Source organism: Euwallacea fornicatus, chromosome 16 (genome assembly GCF_040115645.1).
Source record: "Euwallacea fornicatus isolate EFF26 chromosome 16, ASM4011564v1, whole genome shotgun sequence".
In the NCBI taxonomy this organism is placed as follows: Eukaryota; Metazoa; Arthropoda; class Insecta; order Coleoptera; family Curculionidae; genus Euwallacea; species Euwallacea fornicatus.
The window spans coordinates 1,617,079-1,644,713 of NC_089556.1; the positions used below are offsets into that span (position 1 = coordinate 1,617,079).

General features: G+C 37.7%; 3 protein-coding genes across 10 annotated transcripts in view; 1 reads left to right on the top strand and 2 right to left on the bottom strand.

The window, feature by feature from the left end:
- The first annotated feature begins 1,971 nt into the window (after window positions 1–1,971).
- Fer2 (48 related 2) lies at window positions 1,972–4,227 on the top strand. 4 transcript variants are annotated; one of them, XM_066291304.1, is made up of 5 exons: window positions 1,972–2,137; window positions 2,957–3,090; window positions 3,153–3,291; window positions 3,507–3,715; window positions 3,773–4,227. In XM_066291304.1, the coding sequence occupies exons 1-5, from the start codon at window positions 2,091–2,093 to the stop codon at window positions 3,886–3,888; spliced, it is 645 nt and encodes a 214-aa protein (XP_066147401.1). In that variant the 5' UTR covers window positions 1,972–2,090; the 3' UTR covers window positions 3,889–4,227. The 4 variants fall into 4 exon arrangements, with proteins under 4 accessions (XP_066147401.1, XP_066147403.1, XP_066147400.1 ...); XM_066291306.1 differs by having other exon boundaries at window positions 3,153–3,270; XM_066291303.1 differs by having other exon boundaries at window positions 1,974–2,137; window positions 3,504–3,715; window positions 3,773–4,226.
- A 1,171-nt stretch (window positions 4,228–5,398) lies between these two features.
- Window positions 5,399–7,748, bottom strand: Vta1 (vesicle trafficking 1). Its single transcript, XM_066291296.1, has 4 exons — window positions 7,442–7,748; window positions 7,157–7,385; window positions 6,081–6,516; window positions 5,399–5,811 (listed from the first exon to the last, which is right to left on the bottom strand). The coding sequence occupies exons 1-4, from the start codon at window positions 7,539–7,541 to the stop codon at window positions 5,548–5,550; spliced, it is 1,029 nt and encodes a 342-aa protein (XP_066147393.1). The 5' UTR covers window positions 7,542–7,748; the 3' UTR covers window positions 5,399–5,547.
- An 858-nt stretch (window positions 7,749–8,606) lies between these two features.
- Window positions 8,607–27,635, bottom strand: part of LOC136344130 (zinc finger protein 679-like) — a 36,014-nt gene continuing 16,985 nt past the window's right edge. For 4 of the 5 annotated variants that reach the window (XM_066291279.1, XM_066291278.1, XM_066291281.1 and 1 more), the window contains 6 exons: window positions 14,529–14,663; window positions 14,020–14,475; window positions 12,090–12,625; window positions 11,014–11,201; window positions 9,496–9,663; window positions 8,607–9,442 (listed from right to left, as the gene is read on the bottom strand). In XM_066291279.1, coding sequence (XP_066147376.1) covers window positions 9,210–9,442; window positions 9,496–9,663; window positions 11,014–11,201; window positions 12,090–12,625; window positions 14,020–14,475; window positions 14,529–14,663 — 1,716 coding nt within the window. In that variant the 3' untranslated portion in view covers window positions 8,607–9,209. Of the gene's footprint in view, window positions 9,443–9,495; window positions 9,664–11,013; window positions 11,202–12,089; window positions 12,626–14,019; window positions 14,476–14,528; window positions 14,664–19,334; window positions 19,605–27,635 lie in introns of those variants that run through there. The other variant, XM_066291277.1, reaches the window with a different exon arrangement.

Sequence of the window (27,635 nt, forward strand, 5' to 3'; positions counted from 1 at the left end):
CTTTCTATCGGCCTCCGCACTCGCCCGAACTGCAGCCTATTAATTTGTCACGACGCACTCGTCACCCTCCCGGTAAATGACAGTAATCTTCCGCACTTAAAATTGTTGTCAAACAATGAATATGAATGGGACGACGTTTCCCACGCGTCCGGATTGCCCTCTTCAAACTAGGGCGATATTTTCCTCTGTGGCCGCTATGACAATGCCAGAAACATATTGCTGCATCCGACGCATGGAGTGTGGCATAATAATTAGGAGAAATTAATGGGCACTGTGGGTAATCGGTTTTCCAATTGAGTGTGTCTATATGGAGTGTTTAAAATCGGTGGAAGTGCTGGAATACTTGAGGACGTGCGATATACATATGGGGGGAAACCTGGAAATCGATATTTGACTGGAATCTTGATGCGACTTTATGATTAAAATTTTTTTAAATGTGCCCAACTTGATGAAAAACTCTTAGCTTAAACATAACTGCAGAGTAGTACTGTAGGGGGCACTGGTGTTTGTTGCACCAAGTACTTTCTCCAATTCTCTCCCTTGCTTGTGGCAATTTCATTGTTATAACGGCGTTGCAACTTGGTAGTTGCCCATGGCACTACCTGCATATATGTCAGTTGATTGTTTTACTCCCTGAAAAATTTCGAGCACGAAAAATTTGATATTAAATTATTCATAAACGCGCGGTTCAACTCTCTCCATACAGTGGGCCCTCAAATGTGACCACCCTTGAGCCAATTACAACTTAATCATCCTGAGAAAAAACAACAAATCCGACCACCATCAAACCAAATAAAAAATCGGATTAAACGTGGCAGCGGTCCTATGTGGGGCATGCTCTCAAACAAATCCAGCTAAACCCGAATAAATAATTTAGAGCACCGCGAACAAAACAAAAAAATAAACAGGGATAGAATAAATCTGACCGGCTTATCTTTCCAAACAATTGAACAAAAAGACCACGGATGACGAGGCATGAGGTCAAGAAATATTTGTATTTGTATCGGAAATTGAGAGGGTCAGTTTGCACCAACAAATTTGATTTAATTTAGGTTCGTTGATGTAAGTCCTCTGAATTGAAATCACGTTCTTGGCCTAATTAAGACTTCTGTCCTCACCTGACTGCGTAATTGGCAAGTTTAAATGACGCATCTATGTGTCACTTAAGTCACTTAAGCTCGATTACGTAGGTCAAATGAGGACGTAATATGATTTGAAACCAGTGAGGACGCGAAATTTTGAATTTTGAAAATACCAACTTTTTTTTTTTGGTGCAGTTAAGAATAACTTTGTCCCGAAATCCCTTTAGGACCAGGCCACCGAAACCATGTTTGACACATGTAAGTGGGGCCTCTCGTGTCGCGCACGCGACCCCATGCAAAACCATGGGGTCCCAGTCACGTGTCTCCGTAAAACTGACACACCCCCTGAGACCAATTTGAGAGTCGAGGCAATTTGTCTTGTTTGAGCATGTGTGAATTGTTTGTTTGCGGTTTTTAGAGCGGAAATAATTTAATTGATAGCGCTTTTAGATGTCTTTAATGCGTCGACCATAATTTTTCTTTTAATAAAACTTAAAAATGCAACTTTTCCTTTATCGTTTTAGTATTGTTCCTCTACAAACTCCAAACAAAAGAGACTTCACTAGCAAATTTTACCACCCCCAACGGCTTTTATGTACAGCATCCGCATCTCTGCATTTGATGGCTTTCCCAAAGCAATTTCCTTCGTTTCCAACCTGTCAACAGCACACCACCCCATTCATAATTCACCCCCGAAAATCTCTCGCCAATCAGAGCCGTTTCAATTTCAGCGCAGCCTCCCATTGGCTGAAACTCGCATACGGGCACATCCCTTCTAGCCAGATCGATATCATTCATCCCTTTAATAGTGAACTTTATGCAATAGTGCGTTAAGGGGTAAAATGTTGCGGCAGTATTGCTCTTGATGGTGATGAAAAATGGTATAAAGGTTTAAATCCCGAGGGATTGCAGTTTACTCCTTAATTCAATTTGGTGTTGATGTAAGAATTAGTGAGTTGGAATGTGCGTTTGATGAGTTTAGTGAGGAGTCAGTAAAGTTTAGTCAGGATGAGCAGAGGTCAGTTACCAGATTCGTCTAGTTCACCACCTATCAAGTAAGTGCTAAGGAGGGTGCTTGCGTCTAGAAATTTCATTGCCCGATATATTTTTCGAAATTTTCTAATAGCGTGGATTGTGAACTTATCCATAGGGTAAAAACTGCAGGGAAATATTTCACACACCGTAGGAGCGACGAACAAAATACCAAAAATAAATTGAAAGTGCATCACCTTGTATTTCAATAATGTAGCTTTAAACCGTGCAAGTTCATATGCATTTTTTTGTATGTTCAGTTCTATCGTCTGTCAGGTTTAAACCTGAATCACCACGTATATCTTCAATTCCATTTTTTGGTTTTCTCTGGTTTTGCGTTGGAAATTGCTTTTTGTACGCCTCTGTTTTTACTAATTGAAACCGCATATTTTTTAAACCTGCAGAGGTCCCGTTTATCTCATTTTAATGAAATTCAGTGAAGTTTTTCGTTCCAGGGAGGTTTCGCAAATTTTCGCAATTTGTAGTGGTAAACACTACCCATAATTTTGTTGAATCGACGTACAAACATTATTTAGATATTTCTGATAAACCAATGGCGTGCTTGATTTTTTTGAACTCAGGTGTTGCATAACCAAAAACAAATCGATTTTATGAATTTCAAAATTTCCAGTGGAAGCGCGAAAAATTTTACTCAACCAATTTTCCAAATATTGTACCGTTATGTTAACGTTAAAGCCACGTTCTTCGTCTTATCGAAAGCAATGTTAATTTAACACCTACTGTTAACATTTTTTTATTTAAACTTTCGGGTGAATTTTGGTGGGTTCTTGACAGTCAAAAAGTGAAAAAACCTTTTCCATTGAACCTTTCCTACTTTGCAGCATGCAGTATGGATACAATACTGGAGAATTATCCGAGGATGAGCTTTCAGATCTGCCCAGCTGTGCTTTCGCATCTCGATCTATGAACTCAAACCTCCAACATCATTACCTAACATCATTACATCATAGCACTGGTGAGTTTAGTGTTTACTGAGTCCACGTCCTATTATTCATCAATCAATATTGAATTTTTCAGAGCCAAATCCATGTGGTTCCTCCAGCTCCAACTTAAGTTCTTCAGAGTTTTACGGATCGTCCCCATACAGGGTGCAAAGACATGCAGCCAACATTCGGGAAAGGAAACGCATGCTGAGGTCTGCTATTGGACCCACCGGGTACTCTTCGTCTTGCTCGATTTTCCTTTTTTCTTTTAGCTCGTTTTTGATTTGTAAGTTTTCGCGGTTTTTTGTACTGAACCTGAGTTGGTAGTTTATTATAGCACAAGTGAATGGGTAGTGGTATGACGTATCATCAGTAGATCTATTATAGTTTGTGTGTGAAATTTCTTCGTAACTTCAATATCCTCTAATTTTCTTGGGGTTTGCAGCAGTATAAACTCCGCTTTCGACGAACTGCGAATGCATGTGCCAACCTTCCCGTACGAAAAGAGGTTGTCTAAAATCGACACCTTGCGACTAGCAATCGCCTACATAGCTCTATTGAGGGAGGTTTTGACTGCCGACTGCGACCCCCTTACGTACGTGGAACGCTGCTTGAGAGGTGAAATTAAGGCGGATCGGGCTAATTGGAACACCAGCGGTAAGATTAATTATTGCAACAATCCACTGGTTTTAATTATATAACATTTGGTTCAAGATTTGACTGCCAGATTATCGTGGATCAACTGGGAGAATTTGGGAGTGACTCCTGGTAGACGCAGTGCCCTAACTTCGCTTGCATTGAACTGCCCAGAGAATGTCAATCAACAATAGTTATGAGGTTTATTTTATTTAGATTTAGATTGTGTGCAATACTATTTTTAAGACCTTGTATATATTGTCCTGTTAAGATATTTGATTCATGGAAAGACATTTCTAGGTGAACTAAAAAAGATTTTCAATCTAAAACAGGAGCAGTGGTTGTAGGTAGGTACTATCATAAGAAAGCTCAGTCAGTTATGATTCCATAATTCCACAAAAAGTATTTTATGCACTTGGAAAAGGTTTATTTTAATATATCTCCAATCTTCTCTGTGAAATACCTATAGGTATGTAGGTATTAAAGTTACCTATTTCTGTTATATTAATATTTATTGAAATAAAAGTGTCTGACAAAATCTTTACGAAGCTTTCTTTTTAGCCTTGAGCAGTTTTGTCGAATCGCTAGTGTAAAACCCTCTCCGGGTTTTTCCGGTCCTTTCACAACATTTTCAGGTAATTAAATGCTGATTTATTCAATTTAATGATGTTACTAAGCCAGTTACAGATATATTTATTATTTATATGCATAATAATAATTTAAATCCAAGCTTTCACGGGAATAAACGGGAAAATAGATTATTTTTTAAATTTAAATAAAAAAAAGTAAAAAGTACTTTTAAATTGAAGCCTTCTATCGAGTGTATGTGGAACTATTAGCGACGGCGTAAACCACCTCGTCAGTGCCATCTATCCAAACGCGTCTCTAAGTAACTCTTCACCGTATGGTTTGCAGCATTTTTTGGTGGTGTAGAACACTTTTACCACGATTGGGATTTAAGTCAATATAAAATTTATTTTCTAGAAAAGGTACAAATTGATGCGTGTTTAAATTTTACTGCCTTAGACCCATAAAGGAAAAGAAAACCGAAAGACAAACTGATCTTTACCCATTGGACAACTCCATCCCTCTGTCCATTCTATGCCAGAAAGGTTTGAAAAAAAATTTTAATCTACTAAGCAAATATGGAAATGTGTAGAAATATTCTAAATCCTAAGAGATGCAAAATATGCGATCTTTCTACAGAGTCGCAATAAATTTTATTTTTGTTACTTTTGTACACACTTACATAAATGTTATTATTACCTGTAGTTGTTGTTAATTTGTTAATATCCTCATATATTCCAACTTTGAATTTATTAAATTATTTTAACAGTAAGCATACGTATTTCTTTTAGTACAGGTAGTTTTTTCAAGAGAGTCTAAGTGTAACATTGTTCAATAGTTTTGCTGTGATTATGGGCGTATGTTCGTTTTGAAACTAAATAGACTTTTAAATCAGATTAGCTAAATCTTGCTTTGCCATATTGTCAAGAATATAGCACTCTTTTTCACTAACGCATGGTCATAAAAAAAAACTCGCAATGAGCGATGAATCATAAACGTTGGGCGATTATTAAAGCCATTTGTTAGTTACCATTAAAGGGCATGCCTGTGGTATTTCAATGACTACTTGTGCTTTGTTTCAACGGCTACTCTTCTATAAAGACAAGGGGCAAACAGGGCAACCACTTCAATAGACAATTATTCAATAACATTTTATTTAAGCTTACAATTGTAATATAACAATAAATGATTATTTCAGCTTAATACATTAAAAATATATATTAATTTCACAAAACTAGTCTACACAAGCAGTCCTCAAATCGTACCACTATTAACTTTAACATTGTTTATTCTTTTCCAAATTGCAACAAATTCAAAGCCTTCTGCAAATACCCCACAGCAGTCTTGACGTCGTCGTGGTTCAAGGCACTGGTAGCGAATTTACTATATTTCTGCGCTAATTGGATCTGTTCAGGAGAAAGAGACACGTGATCACTGATGGGGGTACCGTCATTGGCGATGGATGGTAAGCTGTAGGTGGTTGGACCTTGAGGGGTAGTTGGAATGTTGGGAGTTACTGATCCCGGCTGTTGAGGAATATTTGGGCTAACCTGGGAAAAGAAATTTAGTTCCCATAGGAGTGTGACAAACGCAGTTGTAAAAAAGTTGAAAACTGTAAGACTCTAATGGCTTCAATAAAAACAGTGTTGTGTTATATTACTACACAGTTAAATGTGAATATTTTACCGTCGCGGTGTCCTTAAGGCGTTCGAACTATACTTGAACCATCCCATAAGCTTAATATTATTATTAAATTAATTTCAGTTTTTAGTCAGCTACGTTGACTTTTACATAATTGGGCCTAAAAAAATTAACTTACTGGGGAATATTTGGGAAACTGAAATCCATTATCTGCACTGTTTGCATCTACAAGAGGAAAGCCCATATTATTTGGAGGCTCCTGAGCACCTGCAGATCCAGGGGAACTATTCCCAAACTCATTCATTTGACCCAATATTCCTTGATCTTCATCTTCTTTCCTCTTTCGGTCCAACTCTTCTTGCAACTTTCTCTTCTCCTCTAAAAGTCTTTGCTGTTCCTCTTCTGGGAGCTCACTAATGTGGATCATCTTATTCCCTTCGGCTCTGGAGTTGGGAGGCCCTGGCTGAGGTCTTTCTCCACTTTTTAGGCAATTATGAATGTAGGCAGCCTTCCATTTAGCATATTTCTGTTTCTCATGGAGATCTTCACTGAGACCAAATTGTTCAAGGACATCAAAAAGCATGCCAGCAGTGTAAAATGTTTTGACTGTGTTCCTGTAAGTGAAATGCAAGGCAAAAATATTACTTGAATGTAATTTTAACTAATTTTTAAATTATCTAAGGAGTTCAATAAATCAACTCAATAATAGTAGATAATCTTACTAGGTGTAAAATTGGATTTTTTGTGTTGAGCACAGGGAACACTCCTTTATATTACATCTTTTAAATTATATCACAAAAGTTCTTCCTTCACATTGTCTGGAAAATAGATAATATTATGCAATTGCTACATGAATCATCCCTACAATATGACAATTAGCTCAGCAGTGCATTATCACAATGCCAGCAATGAATTTATGCAAGTACTTTCACCTTTAGATCTAAATATATTACTTTATCTGTTTATTCGGGCGGTAAGTAATAGTATACTCATACTTTTTCTCATGGATAACTAAACATATATCAAATATACAAATAAAATTACTTTAAATGTTTTCTTCTTGTGGTTACCAAAAATGCCAGTGTTTGAAATGGCCTATGAAGCATAGTAGATGCAGTTCTCATTGACAGTCTATAATCAAAGATTGAGTTGACCAACTCTGTGCTTCAATATTACCCTTCCAATGTGTACAAAAAATCAACTTTTACTGAGAACATAAAGAGAGTACGTTTTCAAATACACAAAATTTCTTACTTGTTAAATATCTCAGCAGCATCCTGCTTCTCAGCATGACTAAACAAATTCAAAGCATATTCTTCTATCAGAGCTTGGGCTGCAGTTTCATTGGTAATACCATCATTACCTTTGTTCTCTTGTTTTGTTTTTTCAAGCCAATTTAGAATCTCACCAATTAGGCCTGTGACCTCAGAAGATTTCTTGCCTGGCACCATTTTTAGTGCCAGTCTACATGCTGCCATTCGAGCTGAGGTCAAAATATTGATTTAATTTACTCTCTTTCAGTTGGGAATCAATGCTTACCCCAGTAAGCTACAACAATGTTCCTGGCTTCATGCTCTTCTGCCAGTTTCATTAAGTGAGCTACAGGTTTTATTTCAGGGGGTACTGGAGGGAAAGGCATTCTGAAGTTTAATTGGGGGATTTGAACTAGTAGTAATCAAGAATAAGAGGTGATAAATATCTTTGGAAAAAGGGTTTTTAGTCTTGGATTGGGTGTTTAATAGCTGAAGGGGGTTGTGAAAGGTTTTATCGTGTATTTTAATGGTTCTATTAAGTTCAGAAAATATTATGTTGATAATAACAAATTCCTAGAAAAATAAATCATAATCAGCTGCTCTTTTTGACACTTCGGTCAGCTTAATTAGGCGTTTTCAGATATTGACTTACGTTAGGGCTATTGGAACGTGTGGTGAGTAACTAATAGGATGATCTGGTTAGATGTAGACAATGTTGAAAATTTTTATTTACAAGGGTTTTTAAATACGTTGTCAACGAAAATTATCAATAATTTTTGGGTAGTTTAAATGCATTGCATGAGTGTTAATTTTTCAAAAATCATAGATTCACTTTCTTTGCATGAATTGAATTTAAGAAGAGCAAAATTCAAATATTTCAGTTTGGCATATGACTGTTAGGGTGACAAAGAAAATTATCGCAATGCTTGCAGCGGTGTAAATTATCGCTTTAGGTAGCTAAATGAAAACATGTAGACATTGTCAATAATGGACATAATGGCCGAATTTCTATCCATTTTCATGTATTGACATTTAATTTCTTCTAAATGAATTATCATGTTTAATACACACTATTTCAAAATTTTTTGTTCTTTATGTCAATAGTGCACGCTTTGTCAAAAAGGAAAATGGGATTTTACTCGTATTAAGTGAAAAAATTGTAAATTTAGTTAGTAAGCATTGAGAGACAAATTTATTAAGAAACCATTGTCAAAATACTTCATTTCACACGTGAACGTAGTTCTCCTGAACATAATATCGTTTAAAGTATATGTATTCATTTGGCATTGCCGGATTTTATGTACAAATTAAACATATGTATGTGTTTTTAAATACAAATTTCGGTATTTTTATAATATTATAATAATATAAATTATTAGATACACTGATCATCTACTTAAATAGCTAAAATAGTTATCACAGGTCTGAATAGAAATACTCCTTATAAAATAAAGCTTTTTAGAACTTAATTTTATATACAGGAATGTAAATGTAATAAATAAATATAAAAAAATATAAATTATTATAAAAATAAGTCGGACATCAATATCATATTTAATCATATCGACCTTAACATTATGGCCTCACTGGAAATAGTGGACATTAGTAGATTTATGGAATTAATTAATCCTACTTATGTAGTGTAATGGAAATTAATAAAAAATTAAAACCCACAAATCTATAAAAATAATAATATTAACCCTCTAGTCAAAAATACTTAATTTAATTTTCTTAGCAATGATAACTAATTTTATTTAAATCCTGCAGTTTGCGCCATTCACAGAGAAAGCGCAAACCGTATTGCATCCAGCACCCTCTACCGAGACGCGCCTCTTACTAATTCTCCGCGAAGCTGTTTATATACTCTTTTCAGCAGTTTTCAAGTATTTCACCCGCGTCTCCATGGTTAAATCCGAAGAATTCGTTAAATCAGAAAGTACAATCGTAATTGACTGATGCTTCCGATAATAAGTGGCCAACTACCGATAAATTCCCCTTCAATTTCGCATTTCTCTGCTTCTAATCAACTTGACCTCACTTATTTTGCCCTTTTATCACGAATTATTTTCAACAGAACGTATCCGCTCAGTTTTGGCAACCAAATCAGTCCGATCCTTCAATACACACTTTTTATAATGAGTCCTCATATTGCTGCTCTGCGAAAAGGCCAAACCGCAATTCTCGCAACTATACGGTTTAACGCCAGTGTGGAAATTCATGTGCGTCTTTAGATGATGTTTTTTGGTGAAACTCTTCGGGCAAAGGGTGCATGCGTAAGGTTTTACTCCTGAAAAGGAAATGGTGAAGTTGCTGGAAGATGAATAAAAAAGCTTTACTCACCTGTGTGAAGTCTGGCATGTAAGCTCATGTTAGATCGATCCGCAAACGATTTCCCGCACTCTGGACAGGAATATGGCCGTTCTCCGGTATGGACTCTTTGGTGCTGCTTGAGAAGCATTTTTCTGGAGAAGCTTTTTCCGCAGGTGGGACATTCGTGAGGCTTAACACCTAAAAAAAAAAAACAAATATATTGTTTAATCATAACAAATCGCGGAGACCTAAACTGTTCCCTGGTAAACAGTCAACCAACAAGCTTAATTGTTGGGTCGCAAACAATACTAACCACTATTTCACACAGAAACCGGAGAGGCTATAATATAACAAGATTGGTACCGAGTCGAACCGGCACTTGAAACTAATGGCTACCAGCCGTGTTGTTTATTTGCAAATGGCTTCATTAACCAGGCACTAAATGGGCCTAAGCACATGAATCAACAGGGTATCAACACTTGCGATTATGAAAGCGAAAGCGTCATAAAAAATATATTGAAGCCAACCTTGTGCAGTGTATCGATAATGAAAGTGCGCTACTTTCAAAAGCAAATATTGAGCATCCTGCCTTATTTGCTCCTTCTAAAAATAATCCGTTGAGTATTTGAGTAGTTTATGTAGCATATTTAACTCTTTGCTCTTCCAATTAGCAAAAATTTGACCATCACTGTTATTTGCCATTTCGCTTAGAAATTTTTTGAAATTTATGAACAATAATTATAATGCTGAAATAGGAAATAAATTTCGCTCGGTCCGTTATTGTTTTGCGCACACTTCGCATGGAAATAATTTGTATAATTACTAATTAAATGAGGAGTTCATAAACTACATGAGACACCAGGAAAAATTTTCAAAAACAATTTCGTAAATTTATGACAAATTTAATGCTTTTTAACGGTAAATTATAAGCAAAAGTATGTTTGGAAGCGGTAAACCTGTTTATTTAAAATAGTTAAAAGTAAAATATTTGGGAATTTGAATATTACTCAGACTATATTTCGTTTATATTCAGTTCATCATGGAAATTTAGTAGGTCATGAATAAATAATAGTTTGACGACGTTGCTGAACGGACCCTAACGAAAATTGTCATCTTGGCGCCATCTACACAGTATAAGTTAAGTTCAACAACAGCGGAAGTGCATCTTGGCTTAGTGCCATCTACCCTAACGCGTGCCCAACTAAGATTTACCGATCTTATTTGTAAAGCGTTTTAAGTCGTTGGTCCTCTCCAATTCGTTTTAATTATTGATCTTATCGAAAATATACAAATCAATTATGGTAAAATGAAAGTTTATTAACATTCTTAACCACGAGGGAGTTTTGGTGCGTATGCGATAATGCAGAGAAACATAACAAACTGCGAATACTGTCCATTTTAAAGCCAGAAAAAATATATTTAAATATTATCAGTAAAATATTTAAATTACATGCTTATTATGGACAGCACGAGTGAAGAAACATTTACATTAAAAACATATTAGTATTACAGAAAATTAAATATTTACATTTAAACATGATATCTTACCCGTGTGTATTCTGAGATGCATATTGTAAGCCACTTTTTGGTTGAATCTCTTCGGACAGTGAGGACAAGCATACTCCTTTCTATCTCGGTGAATTTTCATGTGGCTGCTGAGGTACCCCCTGTCATTGAAAGTTTTGTCGCATTCAGGGCATCTCGCTGAGAATTCTTTTGTACCTTCATGCATAGATCTGCGGGGATAAACGTTAGAAAGGATCAAAGATTAGATAAAAACTCATTCTTATTAATTATATGTAAATGGTGTTTGATTATAGACAGGCGTAGCTCGATCTTACACAAACATGTTTTTTATGTAATTATTGGTCATAATTTCTGTGCTGTCTGTTTCTCCCCACGTTTATGTGAAACCAATCGGGCAGGGGGGGGGGGGGGGGCAGGAGCAGTGGCGTAGTAAAATCGAAACATGTTATATCACTCGGTTGGCACATGATTGAGGTCGCAAATATCGATTAATCTCAACGGAACTCAGATAATTGAGAACTCGGACCATCTTGCGACTTTCCTGTTACAGGTGAGTAGGATTTAATTAAAAAAAATCTTTTAAGTTTTCTTTATCAATTATCTGTTACTTTTAATGAGGAATATTCCTATCAGTACGGTATCTACCTCAGCAACGTAAGTGATTAATGTGAAGTATTTAGCTCATTACCAGCAAACTTTTCGACATCAGGATTTTATAAGTATTATAGGTCTAGGAGAGTAATCATACGTTTGTGTATTAATGCACTTTGATGACACGGATGTAATGAGGATCTGCGAGCCGCAGGCCGGCCGCAGGTAGAGCTTTAGGTTGAGGCTGTCGATAATCTTTCTAAGCAAGTTGGAAAGGATATTTTATTTGAACACTACAGGGGTGAAAGCAAAATGGCACGTTTTCGATAAAACCACAAAAATAAGCAATATACAAGGCGGCAAAGAAAACGGTCTCTAGGGCAGCAGACCAAAGGCAATATATCGTGTTTTGCGTCTTGTACTAGTTCATGTCATTAAAATCGGAAAATAAGGACGAAAAAAAGCTCTATAGGCATCAGAAACCGGGTTATTTTTACGGTAATTACCTGTGATATTTGTAGTTTCTCAGCTGACTAAAACACTTTCCGCACTCCTCGCATTTAAACAACTTCTTTGCTCCCTTCTTACGGTCTTCATGTTTGTCCTCGCTACTGGATTCACCACTATTCACTGAAATGTGATTGGAATTATTGTCATTTATCGCACTCTCACTAGTCTTCGTCGAGCCCTCAGTTCTGACCCCGCTGCATGAAGAAGAACATTTTGGATGATTCTGAGTAGAAACTTCGTTGGAACCATCTTCGTGTTCCGGGGTTTTCTGGCCAAAATATGACAGATTTGTCAGATGCCTTGAAAATGGGAAGTTGGTGAGATTGGGCAATTCCATCTTGCCTTGAGGAGGTGTTACATATGGATAACGACCAGAATCGTGGGGCTTTTCTATAGCCGTATTAATTTCAAGCATTTCTTTCCGGATTTCTGGATTGTTCAGGTACAAGTTGTTGATTATAGTGTCTAAGCATTTGGACGGTTTCTTGATGCTCGTCACTTGAAAGTTGTTATTGTTGCTGTCCTCGTGCCTCTAAGAAAATTAAAAGTAGTAAAATTAGTTGCTAATAGATATGTAACTGAAAAGCAAAATCTTTACGATATTTCTATATCAAGAAATATTAAATGTAATAATAAATGCTATATACAGGAAATATCATATGATCCTGAGGATATTCCAGTAGTCACCGAAATAATAATAAAATGTGGTCAAAGTCACACCATTTTCGATATACACAGGGTGGCACATTTAAACATTTTTAATAATTTTGTTTTCGTTTAGATTTATTTTTATTTTAAGACATTTTACTGAACGTTACGGATTTCTTCAGGTAGCTGATAACTAGGCGGTATGATTTTTTTTCCTCACTTCCTTTACATTCTCACTTTGCATCGCTAGATATTTTTGCCTGCTGCGAAAACAGTAAAAGGTACGAAAATACTCTAAGAGACCAAGAGGCTAGAGAATTGAAAATGGAATTTTAATTTGATATAAGAACTCATACAGGGTTTTCCAAAAAAGATATCCAGCATAAAATATTACGTGACCCAAAAAACATAACACCCAGTACACGGGTACCGAGGATTTCGACATTTTGTTCTAGAAGGTCTTTGCAAAAGTAATGTACGAAACTTCAAGACTTTAACCCGAGGCGTGTGTGTGTGTGAGAAAAACGCAAGATACGAGAAGAAATGTAAAACTTCGCCACCCTGTAAATCGAAAATTCGATCTATCAGCATTTTTTTAATTATTTTTCAGACTACTGTCGCCTCTAGAGATATCTCCCTGGTTTCATGTTATATCAGGTATAGTTAACAAATATTAGCTTTAGCATATCCGAAATATGTGTCGATAGTGCTTCTGTATTAGTATTCGCTTTCGGATTCTTGGTACGAATTTGTTGATAATTAATTTCTGTTCATTTGAGAAATGAGTTAAAAGTAATGGTTAATTGTGCACGTTGTGAGCTTATGAGCTTTTGAAACCTATTACATACACACAGGTTTGCTAATAGCCGTTTAACGAACAACTCTGTTAATGACGGCAATTAATAGTCGAGACATTTGTAGGCCTGAGCGCCGACTTAAGGCAGAAATGATTATTGCAGAATTTCAGTGAAATATTTGTTAGATTTAGGAAAATACTTTACGTGTCGGGGAAATATAAAGGATTTATACTGCTCATATAGGATAAATTTGCATATTAATTAGTTCAGTCAAGGCATATAATGAGTTGTCGTAACGGATCTGAATATTTTATGTCAACAATCTCCTCAGAGAACCAATTTCCAACCCAAATAAAAGCAAAAAAAAAACCATTGGACCTGTTTAATGATCTAAAATTCCAGGCATAAACTTGTTATTGAGATAAAGTATAATAAAGGAAGCTATAGGAAATAATTACTCAGAAGCCATTTTTTAACGAACCTCGTGTAATGGCGAGACGACTCTGGGATCACCAAGGAAGCTCGTTTCATCTCTGCGACACCAAGGACTCGGAACGACCATCTTTGAGATCCTGTTTTTGGGTTTCTTCAGTCCAAAATCGATGGGCAAGAGGTCAGGTAAAATCTTTTGCGGCCTCTTCTTCAAGTCCTCGTCCAAGTTCGCTTTAACCAAATCATTCCCCTTACCAACATCAGATTTGGCGATAGCTTTGCTATAATCTATGAGGAAACCATCGCGCTTTTTAACGTTATTCTCAATGTCCTGAGTATTTACTGAGATCTTCAGGAATTTGGCCACCGATAGGAACTCCTCTAACGTGTAAATTACCACAGTTCCTGTATAGATATAGTCCAGAATTTGAGACATCGTTGAGCCTTTGATGTCTGGAAGGATCAGCACCGGGGTGGCTTCAAATGAGTGCTTTTGAAGCAGCTCCTGGAGTTGGCGAAGGAGTTTAGTTCACATCGTCGAAGGTGTTCATAACTTACCCTCAATACTGGACTGGCGATTGATAGTATGAGTTTATGGGCCATCAGCCGATGATCGCTGCAGCTCAGAATGACATCACACGTTGATTCAGTGATGAGCAGCCTTAAGGCTCCCTCCTCAATTACTTTATCCATCTACGAAGGAAGATTTTTATGAGTTGGAAATTCTGACAAACAAGTTAGTGATAATTTATGGAAGTATTACTTATAGATAGTTGGCGAAAGCCCCAAGTTAATATACAACGCATGCAATTAAACCGGGAACCCTTGTTGACACTTTCTAAGCCGTTTGATATACGACGTCTTCTTCGTCAAACAGAATTAAAGTTGCCTACTGAAGGAGCCCGAATAAATTTTATTGCCTGGTATAATGAATTGGATAAACATGGACATAGTCAGCATAAAACATTAAATGACAGTTTATGTTTCAATAAAATCTAGTTTTTGGTGAATTAATGGCGCTCACATGGGCTTGGAAAGGCAAAAAAGTCATTTTTACACTTTTTTGAGCACACAGAGGTAGGAAGTTTTATTGAGGTTAAATGAAAAAAAATGCACTAAATTTTTTTCTAATTTTATACAAAAAAAATTAAATTCAATGGGAAAAGCCAAATAATAAAAACACTGTATTTTTTAAATGTCAAGTAAATAGCATTCCGGAAATTCCAATTTCTTATTTAAAAAAAGCTGCATCCGTTTTTTGCTTGGTGAAATAGGGTGGCCAGTCCGGTCTCCTGATTTAAATACCTGCGACTTTTTCCTTTGCGATAATTTAAAATATTAAGTTTATAAGAATAGGCCAAATAGCGTAAATGACTTGAAGGCTCGAGTCGTCGATGTAATGCAATCAATCAGGCAAGACATCTATGATCAGGTGACAAGATCATTCATGCAATGAATTGCTCCGTGTTTGAATAACGATGGAAAACATTTTCAAAGAACGCTTTAAGCATTAAACAACGATTAATTCTTGCAAGCTGTAATTTATTACTTTGCTTCTCTGATCGAATTTAATTTCTTTGAATAAAATGAGGAAAATAAGGGTTTTTTCGAAGTTTTAGTTATCTAGGCCTAATAAAATTTGGTATGTCTCTATACGCAAATGAGGGTAGATTCCACGAAACGAATCTGAAGTAGAGGGCCACATTTGAAAAACTAAAGTTAGACTTCACTGAAACGTTACGGGGTAAGAAAAAAAAGTTCAAAGTCATCAAAAAGGGACAAAAAACTAAATTTGACTTGAAATATAAAAAAAAAAACCTATTTAACAAGTTATCGCCGTTATTTCATAGCTATGACGGCCCCCATATACAGTTGCATAGAGTTCTTGCGAACTTGGCTGAAAATTTGATAATCGTTTCCGGCGACATCAAATGCCGCAATAATTCGTGCAATCAGATCTTGCTGTGTTTCCATTGGTGTTTCATAGACCAGATATTTCATGCGTTAGCAAAGAAAAAAATCGCAAGGAGTTAGATCGGGTCACTAAGGGGGCCGCGGAACTCGACCGTCTCCGCCGATCGAATGTTGTCCGAACTGACGAAATGAAGGGCGACATTTTGGACAACTAGTGTATTGTCATTTTGTATGAATAAATGAAAATATTAAAACGCGATGAAACACATTTTTTCAGGTAACTATCTGAAAAGGTCAGAAGGCCGCAGCGCCTTGGAGAGACACTTCCGGATAAAGGCCCTCATACTTGAATGTCTTCTATTGTTGCGCTGAATAATCTTTCTTTATGGAAGGTGTTATTGAAACATCCAAACCGCCACAAGAAACGAGAGTCATCCATTAATGCTCAGGCCTTTAGCTATACATAAATCGATTCGAAGCATTTTTGAGGTTCGCTTGAAAGTTCCGTGATATGCTGAAATATAAAATAGTGAAGAGGATCAGCGTGCATCCCATCACCCACCGGTTCAACACACGGCAACTTGCCTTTCAACTTTGGAAAGACGCAACTTGCCAACATCCGCGGGAGCTATTTCCATTATCATCCATAAAAATACCTTCAATGCATCGATCATTTTTCCCTTAAAATAGGGACTATTAAAGACAAATGACGTATATAAATTAAACTTCGAATCGTTCATGAGTAAAAGCTTTGTCGGACAATCAATTAAGAACCCTACCAGGAGCGCGGTAGGTTTGACGTACCAGCCTGTTTTCAAATTACCTTCATCATCATAACCGACCGTGAATTTAATCTTCGGATGAAACTTATTGAATCGCTGAAGTACATCGTCCACCTAACCCATCTGGTTAGTAGAAAAAACGGTAACATCAACATAAAATTTAAAGAATGGTAATACGAATGGCAATTTCTTTAGGGTTTCCGTTATCAACATGTGTCGTGATGGATACGAATATGACACATTTTTAACAGATCCGCGAAGGTTATTCGATATTTAAATTAAAAAAATAAATTAAAAATCGTCCCATCGAAAATTTAGAAATTACCGGATTTTCCCGAAGTTTGGCAATGCCGCTCAGTGCCATCGGTGGCCGTAATGACAGGTACAGTTAAACAGAGGTCACATATTGAAAATAAATGCCAAACGCGAGGTTGCCGATATCAAATTTTGGAAAGAATTTAACAGGTGCGCAACAGGATGAAGCCATCAGGCAGTCTTCGAAGTTGAAGGTGCATCGGGTAAGATGTCTTCACTGAATGCAAAATCGTTCTGATGGCTCTACCAGCATGATTGCACACATCTCTGATAATTACTGTCAATGCTTGAAGTAAATAGTGAGAGAGAAAAGCGAAAAACACCTACAGTGGCTCGCAGGAAAATTGATACACATGCATTGAAATCACTATTTATTAATAAATTTTCATTTATTTAACAATAAATTAGGGTAAAAAATTTAAAATTATTATGCTGCATCTATTCTGTATTATCCACAATTAAAATTAAAAAAAAAATCTTGCAAAGCAAGGAAAAAAATTTAGTTCCATTTGCTTTCAGTGCGATATTTAAAATTAAAATGATAAAGATCAATTTTTTGATAATAAAATATTTGGGAATGCAAAAAAATGTTCAAAAATGCAAGAAATCAACATTTCTTGTTGAGTTGTATTGATAATTGCTAGAATTTAGTTCAAAATCAACATGGGATGACATACCTCTGTGAGAGAACGTGAGTTAGCAATTAGTCATCGCAAAAAAGGCAAGTCTATTGGGGCCATCGCCGATGTTCTTCAAAAAAGTCCTGCAAGAATACAACACACCGTAGAGAAGTTGGAAAGTGAGGGAAGGTTAAGAAATATGATAGAAAAAGCTCAGGAAAAATTGTCATTGATGTTGATGAAGGGTGGATTGTGCGATACGTAAAAACAAATCCCCGAGCAAGTGCCCCCAAAAGTAGCTATAGAGGTTGAAAGGCATTTACCCAAGTCAGTGAATCCAGAAACCATAAGAATAGTTTTGGAAAAACGTCAATTTCATGGTCAAATAGCCAGAAAAAAGCCGTTCATTAGCCTAAAGCACCATAAGACCGGAGTACAATTAGCCAAAAAGCATTTGGATGAAGAAGACTAGTTTTGGAAATGAGGTTTATTTACAAATGAAAGCAAGTTCAACCTCTTTGGATCGTATGGTCTTGGTTTTGGTCTACAGGAAACCCGTCGAGGCGCTAAAGAAAGCAAATTTAAAAGCCACTGTTGAACAAAGAAGAGGAAGCGTGATGGTTTGGGGCTGCATGTCCAGTGTCGGGACAGGAGAGCTGCACCTCATCGATGGCATTATGGACAGGCATATTACGGCAAAATTTCCAACCCGACGTGGAAAAACTGAACGTTTCTAAGGATTTTGCGTTCTACCAGAAGAACGATCCGAAGCATGACGCTCAAATTGTGAAAGGACGGCTCTCGTATAACTATCCTCATGTAATAAAAACCCCCACTGCAATCGCCCGACATTAATATCATGGAACATCTTTTTGAGCTAAATTAGAAATGGAATTAATGGAAATGATGGAAATGGCCCTAGATCGTATAATTTTCGAGCAAATCTGATGGATTTAGAATGGCTGAACGGATGATTCGCCGTTTTTCTCCACGTTGAGGTTATTTTGCCAATCTGAGTCGGTTTGAGCAAGTCTGCATGTGATGTTCCAAAATTGGAAATTAGGAAGCATGAGATTTCCACTAAAAACGAGTTAAAACGCGCTCTTCTTGAAGAACGGGAGAAAATTTATACTGATTTCACTGAAAAGTTGGTCGAATCGATGCCAAATCGTTCTATCGGCGAAGTTATCTCAGCCAAGGGGGTAGCAACTATGTAATATTAGTTTATTGCAAAAACGGTAAAAAAATTGCATCATTGTAATTTTTAGACTTGTTTTGAAACCGAATAAAATTTCTTTTTTTTCCTTCCTTTGTAAGAATAATTTTTAAAATTTTTAATTGTTGATATTATAGAACAAGTGTAGTATAATAAAAAAAAAATCGTTTCCTAGTTTATTGTTAAGTTAATTACACTTTTTAAACAAATGGGGATTCCAATACAGGTCTATCATTTTCACTTTGAGCGGCCACTGTATGTAGCTCTCAGGCAAAATTCGAAGGTCGTGTGCACACGTGCATGGAAAAAAAAGCGATTTTCTTCAAGTTCGCCGATCAACGTCAGCACTTCCAGGCAAGAACGTTTACGGGATGCAGTAGCGCCGTCCCGGAGAAGGGCGAGGTCGGGCGACGGCCCAGGGCGGCGCCTTTCCCGGGGGGGATTTCGATAAAAACTTTCACCCAGCGCGCCCGACTTGCCAAGGTCAGCCCCGATGAAGCTCAATGCTGCCACCTACCGTGGGCGTGTGAGTACTTTTTCGGCTAGTACCTGCGCCACTGCGCGTTTCTTTTAGTACCATTTATTGTTTGCGGCATCAGAAAGGCATGAGTAGGAGGAAAAAAGGTTTGTAGACCGAAAACCGGGGCCGCACATACAAACGATATAAACGTTGACGGAATATCAACAAAGCGAGAAAACAAGTACCGTTCCCGTTTTACTTCCACACAAAGACCAGAGGTTAAGGTGTTAATGGTCATGTTTGCGCAGAAATTTTATAGCAGGTACCAGGGTACCTTCCATTGTATGCGTTTTGTGGGGACATTAAATGCGTGTGGGCCGCCCTATACAGGGGGAGTCACGCTGTGGAAGCGAACGTCTCGGGATTGTTCGGTGCAACGGCGGAAGACATTTGAGTCTGAGGACTCGTGTCCGGAAATATCTCCCTAAAACGTTGCGGCCTTATCGCCCTTAAGGCAGGTGTGTTGAGTTGCTGAAAAAATCGACCATTCATAGGGCAGAAATGAATGAAATGGACATAAGCTAATATTCCTAGGTTTTTTCGCCTTACGGAAGATAATATACAGTGGGTCAAAAAAGTATTCGTACACAATGCTTTTCTGTAGTTTTAAATATATAGTTATTGTTTAATGTAAATTTCCTTATACACACTAATATAATATCATCTAAGAAACGTTTTTAATTAGCTAACAAAGAATATTTAACAAATAGGAGGTTTTCGTAGGCACAAAAAGTATTCGTACACCCGACCGTACACCGTATCGCATGTCACATTTGAAAAGAGTGAAAAGACTAACACTTTGTATGCATTCCCTTTTCATTCACTATTGCCCGGAGTCTTCTGGACATTGATTCATCTAATTTTCGGGTCACTTCAGGGCTGATTTGTTGCCAACATTCTTGTATCTTCGTGATTAACTGTGGACGTCAATCACAAGATTGGACCCAGTAAAAAGGCTCCAAAGAAAGGTATGTTACGTTCGTTTGAAACTTGCGAGAATTGATAGTTTTAATATGCAATTACAGACGCCAAAGCTGACCCGACAGGGGGCACTGGGGGCGGACGAATGTTTTCTTCCAGCTCTAGTTCGGATAGCGACAGCTCCTCCTCATCGCTGAGCAGTAGCTCATCTGATTCCAGCGACAGTGAAGCAGGTTAGCAACGCGGCTCTAGATCGAATTTCATCCCTCTTCAATTGTGATTTCAAATAAGCCCACAAATTTTCGATCGGGTTTACGTCCGGTGACTGGGGAGGAGGAGGAAATAACTGTCGTGCATTATACAACAACCATTCCTTGGTTACTCTGGCAGCGTGTTTGGGATCATCGTCCCGTTGAAACAAATATGAATCTCGCATTCCCAATTTGGTTGCACTTCGGTTCAATTTGCCTCGGAGTGTCTCCACATACTCCGCAGCATTCATGATGCCATCGATGACGACAAGTTCGCCAACTCCCGCAGCACTCATGCGTCCCCACACTAGGACGTCGCCTCCTCCATGTTTGGTAGTTGGAATAAGATTCTTCGGATCTAATTCTTTATTGGGTTTTCGCCACACAAAGTTCCTTCCATCTGACCCGAATGTATTAAATTTGCTTTCGTCTGAGAATATTGCGTTCTCCCAGAACAATAAAGGCTTATTCGCACGTGTCTCAGCAAAATCTAGACGTTTTTTTCTATTGATTTCGCCTATGAACGGCTTTTTTCGAGCAGTTCTTCCGTTGAACTCAAATTCGTGAAGTCGATTTCTCACAGTTTGAGCACAGACGATTTTGCCAAAATCTGTCTCAATGTGTTTTGCAATCTCCGGAGCGCTGGTTTTAGGTTTTTTTCACAAGTTTAAGGATACTGCGGGTTTCTCGTGCGGTTAGTTTCTTTGGACTACCACTACGCTTATTATAATCTGTCGAGTCCTTTTTGAATTTCGAAACGATGTACTGGTCAGTTGTATGAGAGATTTCAAGCATCTGCCCAATGCGTCGATAACTTAAATTTCGCTTAAATAACGTTACAATTCGATCTTCTTGAACATCAGTTAATTCTTTGGATTTCCGCCCCTTTTTGCTGGACGTGCGGACTATTTCTGATGAAATTTCGAATAAAGCGATGAACATATTTGTGTTTGTACAAACCAACGTCAAGAACTTGTATAAACATGTTTGCATTCTTTAGGAAACAATATCTCAAGGAAAGCAAGCAGGTGTACGAATACTTTTTTGTCCTTCTAAAATCAGTTTTTATTTAGCGAACTGAAGCCGAAGGAATGCGTTTAGTATTTTACAGTTTAGATTAAATTTTAATACCATATTATTTATTCCAATGGTTTTGGACTGTAATAAATCCAGCTACATAACAGAATGCATTAACAATATTGGGTGTACGAATACTTTTTTGGCTCACTGTATATTCGCGCAAATATAAATAGAGAATATGCGGTCGCGAGATTGATTATTCGTCCACCAGAGTTACATATTTACTAAAAATCGTTTAAAACACACAGTAAATGTTGCAAATGAGCCTATGCGCAATTGAATTATTCAATTTTTACCAATTTTAGCAACAAAATAATTCTCAATAATTATAAAAAATGCTTGAAAATAATAACGGTTTCAAGATCTAAGATGAGGAAAACTATTCGTCCACTTTGCAGAAGCAACAAAGTATTTATTGCTATTTTTTTTATTCTTCCAGACAGTTTAAACTGTTATTTTGTTGCTATCAGATCATTGTTTTCATAAAAGTTCAGGTTAGCGCCAATTATTTATAAAAATGGATCGTAAATCTTCTGAAATTTCTTCCCGCAAATGAGAGTTGATTGAAGAATTAAATGCGGAAGGAAAATTCCAACGGGCAATAGCCAGAATTACTGCAAGAATCCGATCAATGGTCCAGTCTACCATAAAACAACATAAAACAACAAGGACCACCTGAACACCGCCAGGGAGCGAAAGAAAATCTGTCTTTAACGAACGCACGAAACGAAAAAATTATTGAGGAAGCGAATATCAATCCAAATACTACAGAGATCGATTTAGCAAAAAGTATTAAAAGTGATTATGGAAAAGTTGTACATGTTATTACAATGAGAAAATTGTTGAACGAGAACGGTTTGAGGACACGAGTAGCTAGGAAGGGGCCGTTTGTTAATAAAGCGAATAGCAGGGAGCGTCTTGACTTTGCCGAACAGTATATTAATAGTATAGTATCGGGTTTTGATACTACTTTAGATATAGGACGTTGTTTATATCTTTTGAATGAAATCACAGGTCAGAGAGAAGGTTTATAAGTTTACGTTTATTAATACGGAATATGCAGGGAATGATAGAGTGACTCACGAATTTGATGAGCGCAGACGCGACGTCTGCGTTGCAGTGGCCGACCGTACCCCAAAAAAACAAGGGAGAGAGGGAGAGCCCTCTATGTCTTGTCCATTCTTAAGTACTAACACCCATGGTGACAAACCATGGGCGTACCTTGGCTAGGGTGCCATTTGCACCATTTGCCGCATCAAACCGTGGCGTCTTAACCGGGAATTGGATCTGCAGCTGTGGGACCGACAAGAAGGTCTATTGCGGGCAATTCCAGCGCCGACATAGTTCACTGTAGGCAGCTCCAATGCCGACCAGGTTTATTGCGGGGATTTCCGGCATCGATAGGGCATGAAATGGGAAATTCTCATGTTCTAGCTAATGCCTACCAGTGCCGTGCCTCAGGGGGTATATCTATCATAGAAGTAATGCCTGCTGTCTAACCCTTATCGAACTTAACGCATATTTACTAAAATTAATAGGCACGAAATTAAAGCTGAGGGTTAGTTACGTAACCCTACAATAGGAACGTTGAAATCTAGAAAAACGTTATTTTCACGGGTGAAACTGAAATTGGGTTATTTGGAAAATCAAGATAAGTTCCATTGTGCAGAAAACAAGGAGAGGCGTAGCACAAACCGAAACGTTTAAATCCAACGGTGAAACATGAGGGCGGTTCAGTTCTCAGTTGGTGGCGTCCGTCTTGGTACTGTGTGGGTCGACTTCATTTTATTGATAGAATTATGCACCGCTTTGTCCATTTAGACATTCTTGAGAACAATCTAATAGGTGTACGAAAAGAAACTGAGCAATGAAGTTACGTGCAATAAAAAAACATACTTAGGCACGTTCAATTCGCCTGCAATTGTGAGCAGGTGTTGTCTATTTATGACTTTTTATATGATAAAAGTTTCAGTTGCTTAGGGGCTGTAGTTCAGTGCACAAAACGTAAATAGAGACATGGACATTTCCAAGCAACATTTGAGAATATCAATGTTGTTCAGTTTTAAACTGAAAAAAAATACTGCTGAAACAACAGAAATGGTCAATTCGGCTTGGGGAGATCATTCTGTTGGTGCTTCAACTGTTAGGAGATGGTTTAAGAGGAAAATTTTTGTCTTGAGAACGATCCACGTGCGGGTGTCGAAAAAAAGTTTCAAGACGAAGAACTGCAAACTTTACTGGATGAAAATCCATGCCAAACTGAAAAACAGCTTGCAGAGCAGTTAGGAGTAACACAACAAGCAGTTTCAGTTCGATTGCATGGAATGGGAAAAATTCAAAAAGCAGGAGAATGGGTTCCTCATGAGCTAACCGAAGACGATAAAAATCGAAGAGTTGACATCTGCACGAACTTGCTTTCTCAGTATAAAAGAAAGAATTTTATGCATAATATTATTACGGGAGATGATAAGTGGATTTTGTATGACAATCCTAAGCGTAGAAAAACATGGGTTGACCCAGGCGAGCCATCCACATCAGTTGCAAAACCAAACATTCATGCCAAGAAAATCTTACTGTGTGTCTGGTGGGATTGTAAAGGAGTCGTTTACTATGAGCTGCTGGAACCCGGTCAAACTGTTACAGCTGACCGTTATCAGGTCCAAACGATCAAATTAGCGATGCTCTGGAGGAAAAAAGACCATTTACGGGCCAAGGAAGTCGGAAAGTGATATTGCTGCATGATAATGCTCGTCCGCATACAGCTAAACCGACCCAGAAACTCGTCTTCTCGTTAGGCTGGGAAATACTCCAGCATGCGGCGTATTTTCCAGACTTGGCTCCTTCTGACTTCCACTCGTTCAGATCCGTGCAGTTTCATTTAGCTGACCAACGATTCTTTAACGTTGAAGATATTCGAAAATGGCTCGATAATTATTTTTCGTCGAAACTACTAAGCTTCTACCACGAGGGCATCCATCATCTACCCAGTAAATGGCAAAAGGCCATAGACAGTTATGGAAATCATTTTGATTACTAATATTTTCAATAACTATGTTTTTAATGAAGCTTAATTTCACCAAAAAATGCTCAGTTTCTTTTTGTACACCTGTTACAAAACAGTGCAGATAATATGGTAATTTCGGTTAGGTATGTTTTCCAACGAGGCAATGATCCTAAGCATGAAGTGCGTATCGTTGGAGAATGGTTATCATGTGATAAACCAAAATTATTGGAGGCGCCGCCTCAGTCGCCACACGAGCCCTATTGACCTTTAATGGTTGGAATTGAAAGAAAGGGTAAAAAACATCAAGTATCTAGTAAGGGACGATTAAAAACCAAGCGTCAAGAGGAATGGGCTGAAATTGGCATTAATTTGACAAAAAAAGATTGTTGAATTAATGTCTAAAAGGCCGGGGGAAAGTATGAAATAGAAAGGAGATTCTACGAAATATTAAATTAAGACCTATTCGTATCAAAATTCAAGTGAACGCAAAGTGGACGAATAACTATCTTTCTCGGTTTAGATAATGACGCCATTATTATTCTCAAGCTATTTAAATAATTACTGAAAATTACTTTAATGCTAATTAAATTAAATCTGAATAATTAAATCGCGAACAGGCTCGTTTTCGATCAAGCGCAACATTTAATGTGCGTTATAAACGATTTTTGGAATATGACTCTGGTAGATGAATAATTAATCTGGCGAATATGTTACAAGAAAAAAATTAACAAAAAAATTGTTCCGATTCGATAACAATAAATAACAAACAGCAATGAGGGGAAAATGTAGTCACAAAACTATCACAAGTGTGTACATCACATACCAGGTCTACCGGTATCAAATGAGCGTTATTTTGTCAAAATAAAACACCGATTTTAACAAGGGAAGAAAAAAAAATTTTCAAAATATTGACCATTGCTTTCAACGCATTTTGTCCACCTTTCTGGCAATTCATGGATACCACGCCAATAGAAATGTGCCTCTTCGGCATCAAACCAATTAGACATCCAATTTTCTACTTCTCCGTAGGAATCGAAGTGCCGCTCAGCCAATGCGTGACCCATCGATGAAAACAAATGGTAGTCCGACGGAGCCAAGTCTGGTGAATGCGGCGGATGGGGTAGCAACTCCCAGGCAAGTGTCTCGATGGTATCCTGAACCGGTGTTGCTTTGTGTGCAGGTGCGTCGTCACGGAGCAAAATTACCTTCCCGTGTCTTCTGGCCCGTTCTGATCGTTTTTCGATCAATGCATTGTTTAGATTAATCAATTGTTGGCGGTAGCGAACAGTATTAACGGTTTCACCAGGTTTTAAAAGCTCGTGGTGCACCGCACCTTTCTGATCCCACCAAACACACAGCGCTGCCTTCTTGCCGAGTCGATCAGGTTTCGCAGTCGATATTTATGGTTGTCCCGGATCAACCCGTGATTTTTTCCGTTTAGGGTTTTGAAAATAAATCCATTTTTCATCTCCAGTAACAATTCGATGCAAAACTGATTTTCTTTCGTGCCTTTGAAGCAAAATTTCACAGGTGTTTTTTCGGTTCTCCATCTGTCTTTCATCCAATTCGTGCGGCACACATTTTCCACACTTCTGGATCTTTCCCATAGCTTTTAAACGATCAGAAATTGTTCGTGGTGCAACATTTAACATTTCTGCCATTTGCTTTTGACTTAAAGTGTCATCTTCATCCAATATCGATTGCAGTTCGGCGTCTTCGAACTTTTTTGGTGGTCTGCCACGTTCTTCATTTTGCTCATCAAAATTGTTATTTCTGAATCGTTGAAATCATCTTTTGCATGTTGCTTCTGATAAAGCATAATCACCATATGCTTCGACAAGCATTCGATGCGACTCTGCAGCACTTCTCTTCAAATGAAAGCAAAAAATTAATGCTTTCCGCAAATCATCATTTCGTGGTACAAAATGCGACATTTTTTGCACAATGAAATAATATATTGTTATTTGTTCAAGGACTTGATTTGTACTAAATATGTTCGTCAGTTTGCATACCAACCAAGTAAACAAAAAAAAAGGTTTGTTTACAACAAATGCCCTATATCGAGACATTTATATCCTGACGTTCACTTCATATCGGTATACCTAGTATATCCTGACGCTCACTTCATACCGGTATACCTGGTATATCCTGACGCTCACTTCATACCGGTATACCTGGTATATCCTGACTCTCACTTCATACCGGTATACCTGGTATATCCTGACGCTCACTTCATACCGGTATACCTGGTATATCCTGACGCTCACTTCATACCGGTATACCTGGTATATCCTGACGCTCACTTCATACCGGTATACCTGGTATATCCTGACTCTCACTTCATACCGGTATACCTGGTATATCCTGACGCTCACTTCATACCGGTATACCTGGTATATCCTGACGCTCACTTCATACCGGTATACCTGGTATATCCTGACGCTCACTTCATACCGGTATACCTGGTATATCCTGACGCTCACTTCATACCGGTATACCTGGTATATCCTGACGCTCACTTCATACCGGTATACCTGGTATATCCTGACGCTCACTTCATACCGGTATACCTGGTATATCCTGACTCTCACTTCATACAGGTATACCTGGTAATCATTTATTTGAAGAAATTTGAAGAGTAACAATTAACATCTAAGATTCAACACTTAGCGACCCCCCCTCGCCGGAGTTAAACTTTCTAGTCACATCCGAAGAAATGTTTTCCCGTGCGGTAAAAACCACTTTTTTAAATTCCCCTAAATTTCTGCAGTTACTGCAAATTTGCACTTCATTTTTTTGAAATTTCCCACGAACTCCCAGTGGGGTTGAAGTTTTGGCGATCGAGGTTGAGAATTCAATAATTTTAGTATATTATGCATTAACGAAAACTGCATAAATGCCAGCGGTGTGGTTCGGGTCATGGTCCTGTTGGAAGTAAAACACTCTCGACATCTTCAACTTCTCTGCTGATGATCGCATATTGGCTCTTAAAATGTCAAAGTGGACATTTGACCCAGTACTCCCGTAATTTGGTGCAGGTTG

Bases quoted from the DNA above. Each gene is read 5' to 3' on its own strand.
- Fer2 (XM_066291303.1), top strand. From the start codon at position 2,091: ATGAGCAGAGGTCAGTTACCAGATTCGTCTAGTTCACCACCTATCAA. The intron at 2,138-2,956 runs GTAAGTGCTAAG...CCTACTTTGCAG, and splicing joins TCTAGTTCACCACCTATCAA to CATGCAGTATGGATACAATA. The intron at 3,091-3,152 runs GTGAGTTTAGTG...TGAATTTTTCAG, and splicing joins ATCATTACATCATAGCACTG to AGCCAAATCCATGTGGTTCC.
- Vta1 (XM_066291296.1), bottom strand. From the start codon at position 7,541: ATGCCTTTCCCTCCAGTACCCCCTGAAATAAAACCTGTAGCTCACTTA. The intron at 7,386-7,441 runs GTAAGCATTGAT...TTTTGACCTCAG, and splicing joins CATTGTTGTAGCTTACTGGG to CTCGAATGGCAGCATGTAGA. The intron at 5,812-6,080 runs GTAAGTTAATTT...TTCTTTTCCCAG, and splicing joins AGTTTCCCAAATATTCCCCA to GTTAGCCCAAATATTCCTCA.